The 23,266-nt window shown below is 36.0% G+C and overlaps 1 protein-coding gene across 8 annotated transcripts in view; it reads left to right on the top strand.

Moving 5' to 3' along the window:
• LOC136036193 (uncharacterized) overlaps nt 1-23,266 on the top strand; it is a 139,323-nt gene that overhangs the window by 29,868 nt on the left and 86,189 nt on the right. For 5 of the 8 annotated variants that reach the window (XM_065718275.1, XM_065718273.1, XM_065718274.1 and 2 more), the window contains exon 3: nt 18,296-18,399. In XM_065718275.1, coding sequence (XP_065574347.1) covers nt 18,296-18,399 — 104 coding nt within the window. Of the gene's footprint in view, nt 1-2,102; nt 2,194-6,108; nt 6,128-18,295; nt 18,400-23,266 lie in introns of those variants that run through there. The other 3 variants (XM_065718278.1, XM_065718276.1, XM_065718277.1) reach the window with 2 other exon arrangements.

Genomic DNA, 23,266 nt, shown 5'->3' with positions numbered 1-23,266 from the left:
ACTCCCCTCCCCCCAGATGGTCGAATCGAGGAAGCAACTATTTCTACTTTAATCTAGTCGGGTCCCTGATACGCCTGCTTAGTTTCGGCGATCGCTATATTGAACAGGTATCTAGTTTCAGATCTTCTTCATGTAAAAATCGGGGTGGTCCGGGATTCGAACCTGAGACATCTCACACCGTAAGCGAGAATCATAATACTAGACCACAAATCATGCTTATGAAGAACAATCATTTGTTTTACCGGCAAATAAAATTCTTCTCAACTATCTTGTTCGCTCTCTCCCCCCTAGATGGTCAAATCGGGCAAGAGATTATTTCTGATTTAATATCGTCTTGTCCCTGATACTCCTGCCAACTTTCATCGTCCTAGCTTATCTGGAAGTGCCCAAACTAGCAAAAGCGGGACCGACAGACAGACTGACCGACAGAAATTGCGATCGCTATATGTCACTTGGTAAATACCAAGTGCCGTAAAAAGAAGTTTTTTCAACTGAAAGTAAGGAGTAACATTAACATTTAAAACGAAAAGAAATTATTACGTATATGAGGGGAATTACCTCCTTTTCAACACTTTGCTCGTTACGCTAAAGTTTGAGTTTTGTCCCAGTACTTTAAGAATGACTCCCAAAACACAATGGTTGTTTAATTAAAACAATCAAAAGCTTCTTTAAAAGTATTAAAAAAAACTTTATTTGAATAGCCTGGTGTTGAGGAGGGGCCAACCCTCTCATACAAGTTATAATTTTTCTTCGTTTAAGTTTTAATGCTGCTCTTTACTTCAGTTGAAAAAGCTTGTTTTTTATTTAATTATCTAAAAAAAAACCACCACAAGGAATGGTTTGACAAACACCCGTATACATAAGTAAGACCCCTTCATAGATCGATAGATAGATAAGTGTATTTCAGAAGCCCAAGGGCCACATACACACAAAAATATAAATAGATAACAAACAAGCACGTAAATTAAACAATAGTACAAATTACAAGCACGCGCAGAAATAGAATACAACGCGAAAATACCTCATCTAAGGACAAATGAAATTAATTATATAAACTTTTTCTACTTACTAAGGATTTATCTATATACACTCCCACTCGAAATATTGTGGTTGGGTTACTATTTTGCAGAATACCAGGAAGCATCAAATTAATCCCATGTAAATTTTTTTCCCGTAAATCAAAGAGCACCGGGTATTTCCGGAGAGAATGATCCAAGTCTTCGTCCTCATTTTTACAAAGGGGACAAACATACGGCCTATTAGGACCAGCTATCTTTTTTTCTATAATTTTTTTTTGCCTGTTCTGGATTGGAAGACAATTCGCCCTAAGCTGAATCCAACGACGTAGAATCATAGCCGGTAAATTAAATTTAAAATAAACTTCCTCTCCAGAACTAGGTTTTGCCTGATTATAATGCTGAAGAGTTATAGAATCAAAAACCAGCCCTTGTCAATGCTGAATTTCTTCACTCTCTAATATTAATCGTACCTGTCTTTCTAAATCTGTTGGTATGCCACTAGGACAAAGACCATTATTCACCCAAGATTTCATATGACCGTTAATTAGCTTTTTTTTCAATACTATACTTACTATAATACTAATACTAACTGTAATAGATATTGTTCTAATATATATACCTATTATAATATTTATCGTGGCAAAATAGAAATTGTCACAATATTGCCTGACATTACGTGGGGTTGTTATTTAAAAAAAAAAAAAAAAAAAAAAAAAAAAAACAAGGAAGGTGAATAGGCTGCGTTTACTGGCCGCCATGAGTGGCCCGCACATCTCTTGCAACGCCACTGCTTGTAAACTCTTATATGTGTTTAAAATGTTTACACATGTAAACAATACTCTAGTATTCTTTCTATCTGATTTGTAAACATTTTTGTTTTTCAAAACACAGTTCGCAGACGATTGCTGTTATCAGCCGTTAAGAAAATCCACTTATGACCCCCGATACTCCACGCAGATGTTTTTCTATCTTGTCTGTTAATCAAACACCTACAATGAATTTGAAGACAGGTTTACGTAGATATTCCGGAACCTAGCCAATGAAGCTTCCCTGTCGTGCGCCTGTAATTCCAGGTTTACGTTTGGAATTTCTAAGGTTAGAATTCGTAGCCAGTATCTGAATAGATGTGAATGTAAGGAATAAAATAGCTATTCCTTGTGTTAACATTTCAAAAGTGAGTTTATTATTTTTTTTCTTTTGCACAATCATCCAGCAAGGAAAAAGGCTATAAAATCCAGGAAAGTAAAATAAATTTGTCTTAATCACACTAAAATAAATATAATTTTGTTATCCAAGTAGAATAAAAAACATTCAAAAACTTTAAATCAGTTGAACTTTTTGCTCAATGATAAGCTACTCCTAACAATACTACGGCACGGGTAAGTGCATCTGATCCGGTCTAATAGAGGCAAGATTTACCACCACCTACAAATTACATTGCTTGCACTTGCAAGTGCTATTAAAAATAAGTATGCATACAGCGTGAACACTTTAAAATACTTCCTACTAATTCATTTAGTTCTGATGTCTCGTAAACATATCGGAATCTCAGTAAACTTAAATGAATACCCCACCCCCTTTCCAATCCCGAAATCCTGAGATTTTTACGAAATCCTTTATATTTTCCACTCAATATGCCTGTACTGTGTTTTACAGTTTTGGGTTTTCACCCCTCCCCCTCCCAATAATGTCCTGTTGAGCAGGCCCTCCCCCCGACATGAATTCCTCTAAATGCATGATTAGCAACAATTATGTGTTATAGTAATTTGTTTTTCTTCATTCACTTTAGCTTGTCTTTTGCACCCAGGAAATAAGAAAAAGAAATTGTTCCTTAATGTTTTGGATATTTTTTGGCTAACTTCTTCATGCCTCGACAGGATTACTCCTATAATTCGACAGGATTACCCGACAGGATTACTCTAGAATAGTTGAATCTTTCATGTGCTATACCAGCTTGTTTGCTGTAACACGAATAAAAGACTGACAAAAACAGTTTTTGGGAAAAAATACATCTTACTTCAGTCCAATCACTTTTGACTCACTTTTGGTTCATTTTAACTTCTGCTCGTTTTAGAATTCAATTATTTACTTATTGTAGTGTATGTTATCCTTGGATTTGTTGTGATTATCCATGTTAATTTCTGTTTTTTTCGGATTTCAGTCATTCAGTGATAGTAATACCTGCTTTTGATGTTTTAATCATTATTTACAGGACTTTATTTCCGCTCGTATTAATTTCTAATATGGTTCTTTACTTTTTTTTAAAAATCTCTTTTTCTGAAAACCTTTTTGACTAATTAAAAAAATAAAATGCAAATTTTTACCTATAATGGCTGACCAGAATATATTTAATTAGTGTCGGAACATACTAGTGCTATGCTTTAACAAAACTCACGTTTATCTCTTTTGTTTTACTGCCTGTTTAGACAAATAAATTTTTCCGGATGCATTTAAAATAAAACTAAAGACGAACACAAATTGATTAGAAAAGCAACATTTTTGAAATGTAGGTGAAAAGCGAAATTGAAGCCTTTGAAGAACAAAATTTATTCCTCTCAATCAGCTTTGTCTGGTCGGGCTAAAATTTGCAAGTTAAGATTCCCTAGTGTTTTGGAAATTTCCTCGGATGGGATCTCTTCTTCTCATTTTCCAAAAATCATGCAGGACACCTTCTTTTTCAGTAGGCCTTGTTTTATGCTCGCACACGTAAACAAGCAAGATTTTGATCCATTTAGGTGTATTGGAGAAATGAGAATGGAGGGAATGTTTTCAATCAGTGCTGTCTGTGTAGAACTACTGGAAAGTTCATCTGGAAAAATTTAACAAGTTGATTTTCTGGCTAAGAAGCTGGATATCCCGGGTAGCTGTCAATTGAAGCAATGTTCAGCCATTTTTGACAAGAGCTTAATCAAAAAAAATATTGCTTATTTTTATACCTGACCTAGGTATCGAGTTGAAATCCCTGCTAGGGTATACATCTCTGTTATGAACTTAAACTTACCTGTCAAATTTGGTTATGGTGGATAGCTTACATTGCCTTATATTTATGCCGCCCATTTACGCATTAATTATTCTTTTTGGTGTGAGGGAGGCAATAATAAAAACACAATTTGTGTTAGGTAATTTGAATAAAAAGTCCCCAGAAATTCGAGAAATTTGGTATTTTGGGGGATTGTGCCAAGACCCCTCCCCCCTCTGTGCTTGTTTCTGATAAATGACTTTACATCAAATCCGATTGAAACAGTAGAATTGAGTAAGAAAAAAAGGCAAACAGTTTAATCAACAACATTTTAAATTGAAAAACAGAGTATTATTAATATCTATACATAGATGATTCGAATATTGTAATAGGGGGATTCCCCCTCCTCAATCCGTCGCACTTTACGCTAAACTGTGACTTTTCTGTCACAATCCTTTAAGATCTGAAACGCAAGGGCCGTTGTATTGGAATAGAAACTGATTTAAAGTGCTGAAAAAATCCCATAACGAATGAAGGGTTGAGAAGGGGGTAGCACTAGTTATATACTACATAATATATGTTCCTTTTAAGTATTAACGCCCCTTACTTCCCGTTTAAAAGATGTTTTGATTTAATTCTTGGTCGTTTTTCGAATCGTAATGAGAAATCCCGCCCTCCGTGGAAAATTTACCCAGAAAATTCCCCAGGACATTTTTCCCCCGAGGAAATTCTCGGAAAGTCCCTCCTCGCTGAAAGCCCTCTCAGAAAATTTCCTCCGGCCAGTTGACCCTGGAATTTTCTCTCCACATGTAAAATTGAGCATCCATAGAGGAAGTAACGCAAATAAAAAAGAAATCCATATCTGAATTATCCATATCTGAGAAATTCCTGGGGAATTTCTCCCCAGGAAAAATTCTTCCTGCGGAAAGTCACCCCTCAGAAATTTTCCCGGACAATACTCCTTAGAAATGTTTCCTGTGTGTAAAATCGTACTGCCAAGAAGACAGTAAGACATATAAAATATTTCCTATATGATTTCCAGACCCCCCCCCGCGCAAAACTTTCTCAGAAAATTTCCGCCAGACAGTTCCCCCTTGGAAAATTATTTCCACTTGTAAAACAGGGAAGCTAAAGGAAAAGAATAAAGTAAAATTCCGGACATGAATTCCAGAGAATCCATCCCGTGAATATGGTGTACTTCCTCCAGAGTGTTACCGCTCCCCTTGCAGAGAATCCTCCCCGAAAGATGTGCTTAAATTTCCCAATAGCAAATAATGGGGGAATTGCATAGCTTGCAGCCATTTCCTGAGGAGCTGGGCGGGCTTGTGTCATCCCCAGAGACATAGTTATTGGATTTTTTGACTAACCTGAACCAAATAGCTATCTCGAAATTTGATAGGATGTCTTTGGGGAAAAGGAGTGTGGGAAGGGGTTCTGTTTCCCTCCAGTCTTTTCGCTCACTTAAAAAGGTCTTTAAAACCTTTAAATTTCCGCTTTAATGAACCCTCTCTCAACCCTATAGTACTATCGGTTCGACATGATCACCCCTTAGGAACAAAAAGCAAATGAACACGCATCATTGATGTTTTGATCTCAGGGAAAAACACAAACCTCTAAACTCCTGTATATAGGAACTTAAAACCTCTGCTGTGGAGTTCTCTGATATTTTTGAATCTAATGATGTGATCTTCACACCATCACTGGTTGCTTTACTTTTTGAGGGTGTTTCCCCTCTTTTTCAGAAATCAGGTAAAATTTTCTGAGACTCGTAACTTTTCATTGGTATCATTAAATCTAATGAGCAATAAATATTTTGAGTCAGCATAAGGAGCCAATTCTTTTGATGAAGTAATTGTTATAAAATAATCCTTTTTTTTTTACAGTTTCGGATACTATTAGGCCGATTCGCTCCTTACTTACAGTTAGCTGCAACGAACTGTTTGATAGTGAAAACATCAGGAAGATTTTTTGGAAAAAATTGCTACTGACTATCTACGTTAAGTACGCAAAACAAGTAATTTCCATATTTACCGAAAATCGTCTAAAAATTTTAACTGGGTAGTAATTTAAGAAATAAGAATGTATTGGTGGATGCTTTACACCCTAGCACGTACGTGACAATAGTGGCGACCTTCAAAATAATTACAAGGTAGGCTATATGTATGATGGTTTAATAATCAGGTTTATATATATATATATATATATATATATATATATATATATATATATATATATATATATATATATATATATATATGTGTGTGTGTGTATGTATACACATTATACCTTGAAAGTGCATCCCACAACAAAGCCACTGAAAATATTAATGTACCAAGGACAGTGAAAGTGCAGTCTGTTTGAATTATTTAATTTGAAACTTACACAGTTATATATATCCTATTGAGCTGTGCAGTGTTTGGGTAGTAGCGGGTACGAAATTAAAAAAAAAATGTACGCGGAAAATCCTCAAAATAAGCTAAAAACCTGGCACTAACCAGCATAAGAAGGCGTAGCTTTCCTTTGAGGGCGTAGTTGTATTTGGGAATCAACAGACTGTTAATCTTTGAATCTTTTTATACAAAAGTATTGTGAATTAACTTAGCCAACTAAACTATTTAGTGTTGCTTATTTGCCCTAGCCATTCAACGTGGCAACATTGATGGAAGTTTGGTATAGCCCGCATAAACAAAAAAAAATTTGAAACATCTAAAAGAAAAATTTTAGGATCGTGGCTTTTAGGCATGAATAGACTTAAGACTGTTCCATATGGTAAAATGGATTTTTTACTTCAACGTCATTAGTAATTTGATAAAATATTTATTGGAAAACAAAGCACCAAAGGTTTAAGTGGCAACAGCTTCCGTGTTAAAAATATCGAATTAAATACCCAAGCTACATAAAGTATGGGTTTTAAAAGGACTGACCTCCAGCCATTCTTGGCACGCTTGATGTACCATTCTTGGTACGTGTGGATGGATGGGTATAGATAATATTATTCAAATAAATGTACTGAAATCTGCATAATTTTTGCTCATCTCCAGGTGCGGCCCCGGTTACTTTTCAAGAAAACGAATTTGTCATATAGAGATTGTTTGGGCTGCATAGAAAACGACTCACTCGCAGTTTGTAAATGGTGATCTAGGTATATGGGCACTAAAAAGTTACAGACTAGTCTCAATGATTAAGTCTTGGTTGAGAGTCATCCAGTTACAGAGTCACAGGTGGCTTAAGGCAGCTGATGAAGATTTACTCTCGTAGGAAAAAAAGATCATGGCCACTAAAAATAGAAGACATTTTAGACATACAGGATATTCTTTTATTTGGAATAAAGGTAGAGGACCAATGGATATAAATGCAAATAGGGAGAACAAGATTAAGATACTAGAGAATCAAATGATCCAAAAATGGAGTGAGGAGATAGAAAATAAGTAACATTAAATATGTATAAAAATATTAAGGTAATTTATGGGCAGGAGTCATATCTTAAGATGAATTTACCAGCTAGATATTTAACGTCGTGGATGCAGCTCAGTTCCAATTGTCTCCCAAGTAGCGTAAGATTTAAAAAATATTCTAAAGAAAGATTTCCAATGAAGACAGATACGATTGTCCGCTTTGCAGATTTAAAGATGATTATTTGGTGCATTGCTTGAGCCGGTGCCAGGGGCACTCTACGATAAGCGAAGGGATATTTTGAAAAAATAAGTTGATACTTCCAGGTGTCTTAAATAGTACGTCACCTCGGTTTATTTATAGAATAGCGAGGTAACTGGTATTTTTTTACTAAAAAAAGAAAATTCCTAGTATAAAGTAAATGTAATGTTTCATTTAAGTTTTTCCAATTGTTGTGTTTTTTTTCAATGGCCGTATCTCCAAGTATCAAGTACTATTATTAGGTTAATGTAGTGTTTCATTTAAGTGTCTATGATGATTGCTGATCTAAGTTTATGTAAATATTGTCTTTCATTTATACTATTTTCTGTGTTCATGGCCGTATATTTCGCTTTAAAATACACTTATCAAACAGTTCGTGGTAACGAACTGTAGTAAGGAGCGACCCGGCTCATTAGAAACCAAAACTCTAAAAAATGGAATTTTGATACCAATAGCTACATCAAAAGAATCGCATTTTAATGCTGATTTTAAATATATAAGTTTCATCAAGTTTAGTCTTACGCACTAAAAGTTACAAGCCTGAGAAAATTTGTGTTATTTTAGAAAATAGGGGGAAACACCCCCTAAAAGTAATAGAATCTTAACGAAAATTACACCATCAGATTCAGCGTATCAGAGAACCCTACTGTAGAAGTTTCAAGCTCCTATCTACAAAAATGTGGAATTTTGTATTTTTTGCCAGAAGGCAGATCACGGATGCGTGTTTATTTGTTTATTTTTTCTTTTCTTTTTCCCAGGGGTGATCGTACCGACCCAGTTGTCCTAGAATGTTGCGAGAGGGCTCATTCTAACGGAAATGAAAAGTTCTAGTGCCCTTTTTAAGTGAACAAAAAATTGGAGGGCACCTAGGCCCCCTCCCACGCTAATTATTTTCCCAAAGTCAACGGATCAAAATTCTGAGATAGCCATTTTATTCAGTGTAGTCGAAAAACCTTATAACTATGTCTTTGGAAACGACTTACTCCTCCACAGTCCCCGTGGGAGGGGCTACAATTTACAAACTTTGACCAGTGCTTACATATAGTAATGGTTATTGGGAAGTGTACAGGTGTTTTCAGGAGGATTTTTTGGTTGGGGAGAGGGGTTGAGAAGATGGGGATATACTGGGGGAACTTTCCATCGAGGAATTTGTCATGGGGGAAGAAAATTTCCATGAAGGGAGCGCAGGATTTACTAGCATTATTTAAAAAAAAAAACAATGAAAAAATAAATATGAAAAAATTCTTTCAGTTTATTTCAGCTGGAAGTAAGGAGCAGCATTAAAACTTAAAACGAACAGAAATTATTACCCATATGAGGGGCTCACCTCCTCCTAATACCTTGCTCTTTATGCTAAAGTATTTTTAGTAATGTCAACTATTTATTCTACGGTTTTTGTGATTCAGGGGGTCATTCTTAATGAATTGGGACAAAATTTAATATTTAGTGTAAAGAGAGAGGTACTGACGAGGGGGCGAACCCTCTCATATGTGTAATAAAAACATGAGAATAAAAAATTCTTTACGTAAGCTAGTTTATAAGTTACGTATATCTTTTACTAATAAAAAGATTCGTAAAAAATTAAAAGTTCTAGTTGCCTTTTTAATTAACCAAAAAATTGGAGGGCAACTAGGCTTCCTCCTCCGCTCTTTTTTTCCCAAAATCGTTCGATCAAAATTATGAGAAAGCCATTTAGCCAAAAAAAAAAAATATGCAAATTTCGTTTTAATTATTTCTCTGCAGAGAGCCAAAATCAAAACATGCATTGATTCAAAAACGTTCAGGAATTAAATAAAAAAAAACAAGTTTTTTCAACTGAAAGTAAGGAGCGACATTAAAACTTAAAACGAACAGAAATTACATCGTATATGAAAGGGGCTGCTGTTCGTTTTAAGTTTTAATGTCGCTCCTTACTTTCAGTTGAAAAAACTTGTTTTTTTATTTAATCTGTCTATCTATAATCCTTGTAAAACAGCTACTTCCTCCTCATTGCCTAAAAACTTTTAAAAGAAAATGTGCTGCATTTTTATCTTCAATAAAACTTAAACCCATTTCCCTGCTACTGCCTTCTTGTCTAATGTTTCCTCTTTTTTTGTCGTGTTTCCCAAGAAACAAGAAACATTAGCCATTTTTCCATTTCATGCATTCTGTCTAGATATAGGATCTTGACTGTTCTTTCACACCGGAACTAATTAAAGGATATCTGACAGGAAATATTTTAGAGATAACCACTTTATGTCTGTTTATCGTTCCGTTAAGAGGACTGGTGCTGTGACATGTTCTCTAGTATTTTTTTTTTTTTTATTCTGTTTTAGAGGGGTTTTCAAATTAATAATTGACTTCAAATCAAAATGGAGATAGGCATGTAAGAAGTGGACTAGTGCATTTTTTGTGCTTTGCTAGCCCAGGTTATAGCCTTGTATTACATTATTACTCTTAACTTCCTTATTTCTACTTACTAGATCATTAAAAATGAGATCTTAAGTTTCTTTTAGAAAGCCTGATTGGATTTTAATTTTTAATTGCAGCAGTGTCGTTGGCAAACAGTTAGGAGAAAGATAAAAGATATTGAGTGAGATTCAGTTGTTGAAAACGCTCCCTTGCAGACACATGCGTAAGAGGGTACTACCGTCACATCCCTGCATCCCTTCCCCACCGAAATATTGAATGCCTATAAATTAAGAATAATTCCTAGATAATGTGCTCTTCACTTTTTTTAAAAGTGGGATAAAGTTTTACGGTTTCTGACCAAATTGTACCCAAAACATGCTTTGTTGTACTGTTTTTCGCGTTTGAAAAAGACTAAAAAAAAGCCCCATTTTTCCCGTTTTACACCTGGAAATCTTTACCAACAGAAAAAATGAAAGTAAAGCAAAAGCAAAGTAACCTAAATATTAAAGAAAATCCCTTAAAAGATCAAAAGATAAGTATATGAACAAAAAGAGAGAAAAAAACAAAAAAAAAACGAAGAAACACATCTGAAAAACGTTTTCACTTGTTAGTCAGAAGTGCTAAGCAGTTCTTAATAACAATAACGCACTGCACATAAATGCAACCCAGAATGATATTTCAATTTCGAATATATTCTACTATTTATTACCCTTCCTGTAGTTTGTCAAATTTTTCATGCTAGTCTGATATATTTTTTTTCGAAGATTTGTCCAGTCCCTTTGCCAACATTGTAGCAGAAAGGTGTGCATGTTGGAACATATTTGGATTAGAATCACGCAAGGTTTCACTAAGTATGATTTTATCCAAAAAGTTCGCTCTCTCCCTGCCGATTTTCTTGTAGAAAGGCAGGCCTATTGTAGCTAGTTTGAAACTGGGTCACACAAGAATCTTTTAATTCCTTATTAGTGAAAAAATAAAGTAGACCCTTGACTCCTCCTGCACCACCTCGGTTCTCCCACTACCAACTTCTAGCAGAAGGGTAGGCCTGTAGTACAATATATGCATATTCATTCCTGAAAGTCTGGGCAATTTTGGGTTTATACTGATTATTAAATAAAACAGGAGCTAAGAGCTCATATGGTATTAGCTCTAGCAAAATTCTAAGAATCAATACATTTCTTTAAAAGGGAAATCAGAGGCTTAATGCCGGTCGGGATTCAAAATAAGAGCTTTGAATCACGAGGTCCTTCTAAATATCAAAATTCATTAAGATCCGATCACCCATTCGTAAGTTAAAAATACCTCAATTTTTCTAATTTTTCCTCTCCCTTCAGCCCCTCAGATGGTCAAATCAGGGAAAACGAGTTTATCAAGTCAATTTTTTGCAGCTCCCTGACACGCCTACCAATTTTCATCATCCTAGCACGTCCAGAAGCACCAAACTCGCCAAAGTACTGAACCCCACCCCCTAACTCTCCCAAAGAGAGCGGATCCAGTCCGGTTGTGTCAATCACATATCTACGACATTGATAAGCGTTTTCCAAGATTTCCGATCCCCCCCCCCCAACTCCCCCCAATGTCAAGCGATCTGGTCGGGATTTGAAATAAGAGCTCTGAGACATAAGTTCCTTCTAAATATCAAATTTCATTAAGATTTGGTCATCCATTCTTAAGTTAAAAATATCTCAATTTTCTTAATTTTTTCAAATTAGCAATCCCCAGATCCCCCAAAGAGAACGGATCCGTTCCAATTATGTCAATATCGTATCTATAACTTGTGCTTATTCTTCCCATCAAGTTTCATCTCCATCTCTCCACTCTAAGCGTTTTCCAAGATTTCCGGTGTCCAAGATTTCTGGTTCCCCTCCAACCCTCTATGTCCCCGGATTCAGTTCGAATTGAAAATGGAGCATCTGAGACATAAGATTCTTCTATATATCAAGATCACCCATTCGTAAGATACCTCGATTTTCACATTTTGCAAGAATTCCGGTTTCCCCCTCCAACTCCCCCAACGTCATCGGATCTGGTCGGGATTTAAAATTAGAATTTTAAAGCACAAGATCCTTCTCAATATTAAATTTAATTAAGATCTGATCACCCGTTCGTAAGTTACAAATATCTCATTTTTTCTAATTTTTCCGAATTACTCTCCCCCCCCCCAATTCCACTAAAGAGAGCAGATCCGTTCCGGTTATGTCAGTCACATATATTGGACTTGTGCTTATTCTTCGAACCAAGTTTCATCCTGATCTCTCCGCTTTAAGCGTTTTCCAAGATTTCCGTTCTCCCACCCAATGACACTGGATCCGGTCGGGATTTAAAATAAGAGATCTGAGTTACGAGGTCCTTCTAAATATGAAATTTCATTAAGATCCGATCACTCCTTCGTAAGTTTAAAATAACTCATTTTTTCAAATTTTTCAGATTTAACCCCCCCAACTCCCCCAAAGAGAGCGTATCCGTTCCTGTTATGTCAATCACGTATCTAGGACTTGTGCTTATTTTTCCACCAAGTTTTATCCCGATCCCTCCACTTTAAGTGTTTTCCAAGATTTTAGCCCCCCCCCCGACTCCCTCCAATGTCACTAGGTCTGGTCGGGATTTAAAATAAGACCTCTGAGACAAGATATCCTTCCAAACATCAAATTTCATTTAAGATCCGATCACTCCTTCGTAAGTTAAAAATAACCCATTTTTTCTAATTTTCAGAATCTCCCCCCTCCTTCTCCCCTAATGAGAGCGGATCCGTTCCGGTTATATCAATCACGTATCTAGGACTTTTGCTTAATTTTCCCACCAAGTTTCATCCCGATCCCTCCACTCTAAGCGTTTTTCAAGATTTTAGGTCCCCCCCCAATGTCACCAGATCCGGTCGGGATTTGAAATAAGAGCTCCGAGACACGATATCCTTCCAAACACCAAATTTTATTAAGATCCGATTATATGTTCTCAAGTTAAAAATACCTCATTTTTTCTAATTTTTCTGATTTAACCGTCCCCCCCCCCATTCCACCCCCCCCCCCCAGATGGTCGAATCGGGGAAACGACAATTTTTAATTTAATCTGGTCTGGTTCCTGATACGCCTGCCAAATTTCATCGTCCTAGCTTACCTGGAAGTACCTAAAGTAGCAAAACCGAGAGAGACCGACAGACCGACAGAATTTGTGATCGCTATATGTCACTTGGTAGATACCAAGTGCCATAAAACAAGTTCTTTCTATTGTTAGTAAGGAGCGACGCTGTAACAAACAGAAAGTATTCAGTATATGAGGGAGGCTGCCACGTCCTTAACCCTTATTCTTTGCGCTAAAGTCGTAAAGCTCATTCAAAATTCAGGATCCTTGTATTTGATTAGTCTTTCCTAAAGGATCTGGACAAAAAGTCAGACTTAAGCGTAAAGAGCTTGTATTGAGGGCGTGACAGGCTTATATGCAGAATAATTTCTGTTCGTTTCAAGTTTTGATGTTGCTCCTTACAGATGAAATAACTTCTTTTTTTTTAATTTTAGTTTCTGATTGTTTTCCAAATGATGCCAGGGAATCCCCTTCGTTCTCCCCCTGTGTAGTATTTCTTATCGAAAATTTCCCCGGAAACTCTCCTCCCCACGGAAAATTCTCCCATAGAGAATGCCCCCTTCCTGCAGATAAATTTCCGTATATTTCTCAATAACAAATTCTGTATGTGAACAATATGGGCAAATTACTTAACTTACTAACACTTCTCCAGGGACTAAGGATGATCATGTTATAACCAAAAGCACAGTTATTGGACTTTTCGACTACGCTGAATTAAATGGCTATCCTAAAATTTTGATCCGATGTCTTTGAGGGAAAATGGGCGTGGGAGGGGGGTTAGGTGTCCTCCAATCTTTTATATTACTTAAAAAGGGTACTAGTACTTTTTGTCTCCATTCAAATCAGCTATATACCAATCTTCTAGGGCCATCCATGGATTTGATACGATAACCCCAGGGAAGAAGAAAAAAAGAACAGACAAAAAAGAATAAATAAATAAACACACAGCCGTGATCTTTCTTCTGTCAAAATTTATAAAATTCCACAGTTTTACAAAAAGGAGCTTGAAGCTCTGTTATGGTTATCTGTTATCTTGAATCTAATGCTGTGATTTTGGCTAAGATCGCTTGACTTTCGGGGTTTCCCTCCCTTTTCCGAAGATCAGGCAAATTTTCTCAGGCTCACATGGGTAACATTAAGCATTATCAACTTGGTATATTGGGAATCAACATGAAAAGCCAATTCTTTTGATATATCTATTATTATCAAAATTCCGGTTTTTAGAGTTTCGACTGCTATTGTGCCGAGTCGCCCCTTACTAACACGAACTATTTGTTACCACGAACTGTCTGATAAAAGAGAAAACGGTGAAAATGTATTTGACTTCAATAAAGCGCAAATAAAGTTCTCATCTCAATATTTTTAGTCAAACAGTTCGTGGTAACGAACTGTAGTAAGTAGCGACCCGGCTCAATAGTAACCAAAACTCTAAAAAATGGAATTTTGATATCAATAGCTACATCAAAAGAATTGCATTTTAATGCTGATTTTAAATATATAAGTTTAATCAAGTTTAGTCTTACCAACAAGTTTTTTTAACGGAAAGTAAGGAGCGACATTAAAACTTAAAACGAACAGAAATTACTTCGTATATGAAAGGGGCTGCTTCCTCATCAACGCCCCGCTCTTTACGCTAAAGTTTTTTACTGTTTTAAAAAGTAGAGCTAATAGAAAGAGTCAAACTTTAGCGTAAAGAGCGGAGCGGTGATGAGGAAGCAGCCCCTTTCATATACGAAGTAATTTCTGTTCGTTTTAAGTTTTGATGTCGCTCCTTACTTTCCGTTAAAAAAACTTGTTTTTTTATTTAATCACTTAAAAAGAGCACTAGAGATTTAATTCCAGTCCGAATGAGCCCTCTAACGACATTCTAGGACCACCGGGTCGTTACAATCACCCCTGGGAAAATAAAAAAATTAATTTTAAACAAAAAATAAACACGTATCCGTGATCTTTCTTCTGGCAAAAAGTTCTGGCAAAATTCCACATTTTTATATAGGAGATTTAACCCTCTACAGTCTCTGGTACGCTGAATTGGATGTCGTTATTTTCGTTAAAACTCTATGCCTTTTAGAAGGGGGTGTTTCCTCTTTTTTTTGGAAAAATGCAAATTTTCTCAGGCTCTTAACCTTTAATAGGGACAACTAAACTTAATGAGACTTATATATTTGAAATCAGCAAAAAAATATGATTCTTTTGATATATCTACTGGTATGAACATTCCGTCTTTTAGAGATTCGGTTAGTATTGAGCCGGATAGCACCTTACTTACAGTTCGTTACGATGAACTGTCTGATTTAATATTTATCGTAATTTTTGTTCGTTTTGGATTCATTTTAAGCTTGGAATGCCTGAATTATTATTTGGCTTTAATTCTGCTCGTCTTTGGTCTAATGTAGCTCTTTACTTTTCTTTGAAAAACTTTATTGTGGGAAAAGCTTTTTTTAAGGATTAATTTCTGTTTGTTTTTATTTAATATTGTTGTTTCTTTATTTAATGATTAATAGAATGAGTATTTCTAAAGATTTGATTCCGTTTTTCTCCTTAAGAATCAAGATTTTGGCTTAATATTTATATTTTGGACAAATATTTCCGTCGAATTTCAATAACGCTTATTCTATAAAACTTGGGATGAATGGGTACGGGATACAATATTCAAATAAATCGACTGAAAATGTGTATAATTTTTTTTCTTCTATAGGGTTGACGCCATTCTGACACCCATCATGTTACAACCTTGAGTGTAGACAAATATTGATTGACCATTTCCTTATAAGAATCTTATTCTGTTATATTTGGTAGTTTTAACTGCTTGTTTGTTTAAATAAATGTAGTTTGAGCTTATTTATTAAAAAACCTTCTGATTTGTGCTTTAAAAAAATAAAATAAAATAGAACCTCGAGATTCAATGCAACCAGATTTGTTTCGAGATCAGGCTCCCTTGGCTCTGAAACTGTAATTGAGGCGTCTTTAAGGCCTGATATTTTGAACAGATCAACATAAAATAGAAAATTTTACGCTATTAATACCACATTTTTTTCTAACTTTTTTTTGTCCTTGACGAGTTCTTCTTGGCTCCCCCGTCAAAATTCAGAATGTGCTTGATCTCCTCGTCTAATATTCCCTCAGAGCTTCACCTAGGCCACTCAAACCGTCAGTTTATACCCTTAGCTGTTACTAATATATTAGAAATACGCCTATTTGACAACCTGGATACATGTAGCTTCTTTGGATTTAGTTCAACATCTCCTTCATCATTCCGTGACACAGGGTGTCTTTTGGTTAAACTCACCATCCCCCTCAACTTTCCGTGAAAGTTTCAACTTAATGCTGCTAGCTGTTCTTGAGATATTATAAATTTGTCTTTATTTTTAGCTTGATGCATATAGTGTCTTTTGATTTTTTTTGTAGCACTTTCCTGATTATTCCCTTAAAGTTTCAAATTAATACCCATAGAAGTTCCTAAAATATTGCAGATATGCCTTTTTAGCAACCTGGATGTACATAGTATTTATGATTTTCTTCAGCACCCTCCTGACCATTCCTAGAAAGTTTCAACTTGATAACCATAGGAGTTCCAGAAATATTGCAAGTACGCCCCTTTGACAACCTGGATGAATATAATGTCTTTTGATTTAGTTCAGTATCCCCTCAACTTCTCTCTTAAAGTTTCAGCTCAATATCCTTACCTGTTCCTCAGTTATTGCATACATGCCATTTTGACAACCACGATGCACTGAGCGTCTCCTGATTTACTTCAATATTGCACCCGAAAATCCCTGAAGTTTTTTACTCAATACCCTTAACCATTCCAGAGATGTTACAAATGCGCCTTTTTTCGTTGATGCACATAGAGTCTTTTGATTATTTTTTTCGGCACTCTCCTCGCCACTACCGGATGTACATAGTGTTTTTTGATGTAGTTTAACGTTTCTCCTCAAAATACCCAGAGAGTTTTAAGTTTATACCTTAGCCGCTCCTGAGATATTTCAGGGACGTTATAGCGTCTTTTTATTCAGGCCAGCACTCCCTTCGATAATCTCTCAAAGTTTCAATTTAACATTACTAGCCTTTCCGGAAACATGGCATAACGTCCTTTGACCACCTGGATACACATAGTGTCTTTTTATTCAGTTCAACACCCCCTGATCCCTAACATTCCCAGAGAGTTTCAATTGAATATCTTTAGCCATTCCTTAGACATTGGAAATATGCATTTTTGACAACCTGGATGCATATAGTGCCTTTTGGTTATTTCATTATCCCCCTCACTACATCCCAAAATTCTCAGCCTTTCGGGAAAGATTACTGATACGCCCTTTAGGCAACCCGCATACGCATGGTGTGTTTTGATTTACTTTAATATCCACCTTAACATTCTCTAGAAGTTTCACCTTAATATCCTTAGCCTTTTTGGAGACCCTGGATGAAACATGCCCCCTTTTTTTCAAAAATAAAACCTATGGTAAACAATCGGCAACTTTCATTATTTAAAGCCGTTGTCCAAAGGTCTGTGGTAGGGGAGGGGGTCATGTTATCCCAGAGGAACAGTTATTCAACCATTTGACTATTTCGAATGAAACAGCCATTTCAAAATTTTGATCGTATTTCCCTTGTGGGAGGGCAGTTAAAAAGAGCCTGGGGGTAGTTGCCTTACAATCACTTTTGAATCTTACATAGAGCCCTAGAACTTTTAATTTCCAGTCGAATGAGTCCCCCTGCGAAATTTCTGCCACAACTCCTTCCATACCAAGTGGCATAGTAAAAAAAATTAGTCATTGAACCCTGTGATCCAACGAAAGACTAAATATACACTATCATATTCCAAATAGCTTTTTTCTTTCAAATTAAACTTACTCAAAGACGTTCTTCTTACAAGAAATATGTTGTCATTTTTGCACCAACAACATCTATTTCCAAAAGTTAATCTCTGAGGACTCTATATATAACACACAAACTTTATCAAACTCCCAACCTCGTTGTATTCATTTGCGGGATCTGAAATAGCACTTAGATATAACTACACAGGGGCATAGTCTGAATTTTTAGATCCTCCTTTCTTAGGGGAGGTGGGCTTTAGAATAAGTATTATTGTATTTCATTTTAGTCCTCTTTGCTTAGGGGGGGGGGTGTAGAATAAGTGTTATTGTATTTATATGGTATTTCATCTAGAAAACTGAATTGTTTTGCATTTCAGGGCCAATATCAAGACCGTATGAGACGCAGAGCCTCAGTCGACAGCCTTCAAGAGACACAGTAATATCAAAAATATCACAGAGCTACACTGACGTCTCTATTCAAGTTTGTAAAACTTTATTCTTGGATTAATTTTAAACCGGGGTTTTAGCAAATCGAAAGGCATTAGGTGACAAAACATAATGAAATCAAACTTGTTTCTACTATTACCCGCGAAGATATGGTTTTTAAGAATCTTATAAAGAAATTCCTGTAAAAATTTAGAACAAGAAATAACCGAATGCACGTAGATAAGAAGGACCTACATTCTAACTTCTGAAAATTCATAAACAGTACAAATGTGCTGTCTTAAGATTGGACATTCAAGCTTGAAGGGCTGAATGCTGATTTCATACATAAATCCATTTCACAATGCCATTCAACTAAAAGGGGGTTACACCCTGCTCTTTAACGTGGGTAGTTTATGTGCATTTTAAGTGCTCCTTATTTCCTTTGCTTTGCAAGAAATATTGAACTGACCCCATATGACTACAATATAAAACTTGAGGATGAAATAGGTTATTTCCCAAAATATCAACATATACTTTCACTTTTATAGTACCGACTTGGTGGGGTGAGTATAGAATAGAATGATTTATTTAAAGGGTGTTATGTTATGGAGAGGGTAGTTAGGTCAATATCCACCAAGCCGGCAAATTAATTGTAAATCTAGGATCTATTTAAAAAGTTGTAAGAGCCAGGGAAGTTCAGGAGGGAGGGGAAAAGCGCAAAGTCCTCCCTTTGCAAATATACAAAGGGATATTTGGATTAATGTTACTTGCTATGTAGTTTTGTAATTGAACGAATTGAAAAAAAAATATGGAAAAATTGAATTTTAGTCGCCATAGAGACATTATTAAGATGCTTTTTCTGAGGCAAAATGTATGAAGAATAGAGTAATAAGTAACAGAGTAATAGAGTAAGAATAGAGTATAAGTTTCTTAGAAATGGCGTTTAAGACTTTTTTCTTACAGCAGGAAAGAACTTGATTCTTTCCTGCTTGATTTTGAATGAGCAGAATTTGATTCAATGGGTATTTCTACGTCAAAAGTTTGCTAATATTTTCAATACTAAAACGGTTCTATACGTTTCAAGTAGAATAATTGAGCTATTGATTCTCCAGCTCTATTCGTTTCTGAAATATTATATTCATTTATATTCCTTATATTAATTACACATATTTCATATATGTTTATGATAATGAAAATGAACATAATGAACATGTGAAATATGATAATGAAAATGTTTTTGCCATGGTGGCATTACCATTTGTCGCATTTAAAATTGCTGCGATTATATTTTGCTGAGCAGAAGACTTCTTTAATGAAAATTCACTGAAGTTTATTAATTTGTATTGTGTAAAAAAGTATCCATGTATACACGAAGAACTGAAAAAGAAGGAGCAATATCTTCTTAAGGCCTGGGGTCAAGGAGCTGAACATCGGCATACTAGAGCATTTAAACATACTAAATCTAACGATTTGACGATCTAACATTCGGTTTTCTAGACCTATTTATTTCTGAAATGATTTGTTTCTGTCCCAGTGACAACATTGCTCACCAGATTGGATCTTTTGTCCCAAGTTTTGTAGGTTTGTCCTAGGGGAAAAAATAGAGACATTCTTGTTTTATCCTGGTAAAAAATCAAACACAAGAAATTCGACTATAAAAATCTTAATAACTCTGGCCTCTCATAGAGTGTTTTGTCCCTTCTCAAAATTAGGCAAGCTTTTCCTTTAAAATTGAAGTAAACGGTTTATAGCAATAATCATTGCTTTTTGCGGTTTAAAATGACAGTAATCATGTTCCCCTCCATTCACTTTTCCCAAAACCTAAAAATTTAATTTATTTTTCTATATAATACTCTTTTTAGGTTTAAACAGCCATAGTTTAATAAGGTTTTGGAAGCGTTACTGAGTCTATAGGAGGAGCAGATACAGTGATCAGATCCATGGTATTAAACAGACAATACAGATTCCACACAAAATAAAATAACTTTCCGATAAATGATTTACGTTTTTTCTTGCGATTATCTTGGTTTCACCAAGTTCCGTGGTTAGTTTCGACAATCCTTTAAGAATATGGTGAAATTCAGTAGCTTTAAATTCAACGACAAATTGCAGGTTAAAGCTCGAAAAGAAATTACAGAAAAACTTATGTGATACAGACACGAGAAAAATGATTCAAACTGTCAGAAAATATCTAGTAATTTATTTGAAGAATCAAACGCAGCTTAAAAACAGGTAGAAAGCTGTAGAAGCTCGAAAGGAAATATTTTGTAGAAGCCGAAAGGTAAAGTATGAGTAAGCTAGCATTCAGCTACCTAGTATTAAATAAAAAGCACCATAAAACCAGCATTTCTTGAAATTTGCTTATCAGAAAAATAATTTCTTCATAATAATTCATGTACCTCAAGGCCATAGTAAGATTAAGCACACATTATGTAGAACTTCTTTTTCGGAACTTGAACTTTATATTCCTGTCTGAAAGGATACGAAAATATTTTGGTGTATCTTACCTTGACCTTAGATCTTCCCGTACCGCCAGAGGCACCGAGGCCAACCATGAGGAGCCTCCAGTCATCTTAAATGTGCACCACTGCCCAAACATCTTCCGATTAGGGTGAATCATCGCGCGAATGTTGGCAGGTCCTGTTGATAGGGTCGACGTAAGTTGCACTTTGGTTGACTTCTACTATGGATTCCATGTAGTTGCCATTCCAAGACCTGTCTTGGGATCCTTTCATCCTTCATACAGATTATGTGTCCAAGGTATCACCACTTTCGTTGCCGAATGATGAATATGTGACCATGGGCTGGCCTGAGATAGAACAGTCGGCTTGGTTTGCGACGTGAGCTATCCAGTCGATATTCAGGATCTTCCAAAGGCAGTTGTTTTCGAAGGTAAGAAATCGTCTCTGATTATTACTGATTTAGCACTGCTAAGATACATGAATTCGACGACCTGTGCAACAGCTGAATGCCCACACTTTATATCCAGGGGAATTCAGCTGTCACCCTACTCCTTTTTCTTCTCTGTGTCACTCTTGAGGCCAAGTTGGCTAGTATTTTTACAATTAGTGTTGAGGAGGTCCCAGAGTTTGGCTTTTTCCTCTCCATTAAGGAAAATCGTGAGCAAAATCAAGGTCGGCTGTCTTTTAGGCTTCTGCAATTTTGATATCAAACCCAGCACAATCACAGAGTATGTAGTCGATGACGAGGAAGAAAGGGAACGGATGAAAAGCACAGCCCTTTCTTATGCCGGACATAGTAGCCTACAGAAATATCTGGTATTTGCTAATTGGGTCTTAGCACAGCATTCTGTGTTTTCATATGACGCAACAGTTATGGACGCTTTTTTGTCAGGGATTCCATAATACCTCATGATTTTCCAAAGCGTACTTCGGTCGATTGAATCAAATGATTTTTTCGAAGTTCACAAAATCAGATGCATCTTTCTTCGCCCTTCATTGTATTCCACAATCACCTTCCGTAGTGAAGCTGTTCGTTCTGCAAGTGCTTATCAAGGGCTGTGTGGGCGTGAATGAAAATAATCTGTTGAAAAAGTTTACCCAGAATAGATAGTGGACAGATCCCCCTCCCTTTGCCATATTTTGTCACGTTTCCTTTCTTGAAACATTTAATGAGAATACTTTTTGTCCGTTTTTGGGGCACTTTTGAGACTTCCAGATGCTTACAAAGAATGTGAGACACACATTCATATTGGCATTAGGTAATGTCGACTGGTTATTTTGTCAGTCCCTGCTGCTCTGCAATTCATCAGCTTGCAGGCTCCCTGTCAGACCTCTGAATCAGACGGTTCCTCGGTGCTGACTTTAAGGATCATAAAGGAGGGTTTGGGTATGTCTAGTGGATCTGAAGGGCGGGCTCTATTCAGAATTTTTTTAAATCTCAGGTTCATACTTCGGAAATTTCTAACGGGTCTGAGACAATTTTGCCACTTTCATCTTTAGCTGATCCGTTTACATTTCAGCATTTTCCCGCAATTTCACTGGTAATCTTTTATGTGGCTCTGGAATCACCACGATTCGTGACTTCCTCCTCCATGGCCACTTCCCTTTCGAAAAGATTCCTTTTATCCCCTGTTGCGCTCCCCTTTTTTTTGTTTATCCTAGTCTCTGTATAGTTGGTTTGATCTTGAATTTTGGGTGTGAATTCAAAAATATTTAATGGGGAATGTCGCGATTTTTCGCTTGAAGTCATATTGAACGATGTTTGCCCAAAAAATTGCAGATTAGTAAGCGTGGGATAACACGAATATATTTAGAAAAGTTAAATATAACAGTGCTATCTGGAGTACTCCAGATAACAGTACTTAGAAGATAAGAAATACCATCGATTATTTAAAATCTAAGACGTTTAATTAAAGAATTAGCAGAATATTAAAGAAATTCCTAGAATATTATAGTAAAGGGGATATATATATAAAACCAGCATTCTGGCCTTCAAGCTTGAATGGCCAATCCTAAGACGACATATTTATGTCCTTAGGAATTTTCAGAACTTATGATGTAGGTCATTCTTATCTACATGCATTCGGTTATTTCTTGTTCTAATTTTTTCACTCATAACTCTGTTGTGGTGGAATGTATTAATATATTTTTGGCATATTAAGAGGAGGCAACACCGCCCCCAGGGGTGAATGCAGAATTTATGCATAAGGGATAGGGTGGAATCACCAGCGAAACTTGGGCTCCTCCATTAGTGTTTTCGTATCCCGGCACTTAGTGAAACTTTCGATGTATTGGAGAAGATCCTCCGCCCCTGTCGCCACTTTTCTTTGGTAGAATCAAATAAGAGTGAGTTCTTTTCAATAAAAGCAGAATCATCACTGAAAATAAAAATGAATATAAGTTATTCTCAATATGAGAAGGGGCTACTATTCCCTGATTTTTAGTGTCTCAATAACGGAT

Source organism: Artemia franciscana, chromosome 15 (genome assembly GCF_032884065.1).
Source record: "Artemia franciscana chromosome 15, ASM3288406v1, whole genome shotgun sequence".
In the NCBI taxonomy this organism is placed as follows: Eukaryota; Metazoa; Arthropoda; class Branchiopoda; order Anostraca; family Artemiidae; genus Artemia; species Artemia franciscana.
This window is presented reverse-complemented; position numbering and strand designations above follow the sequence as displayed.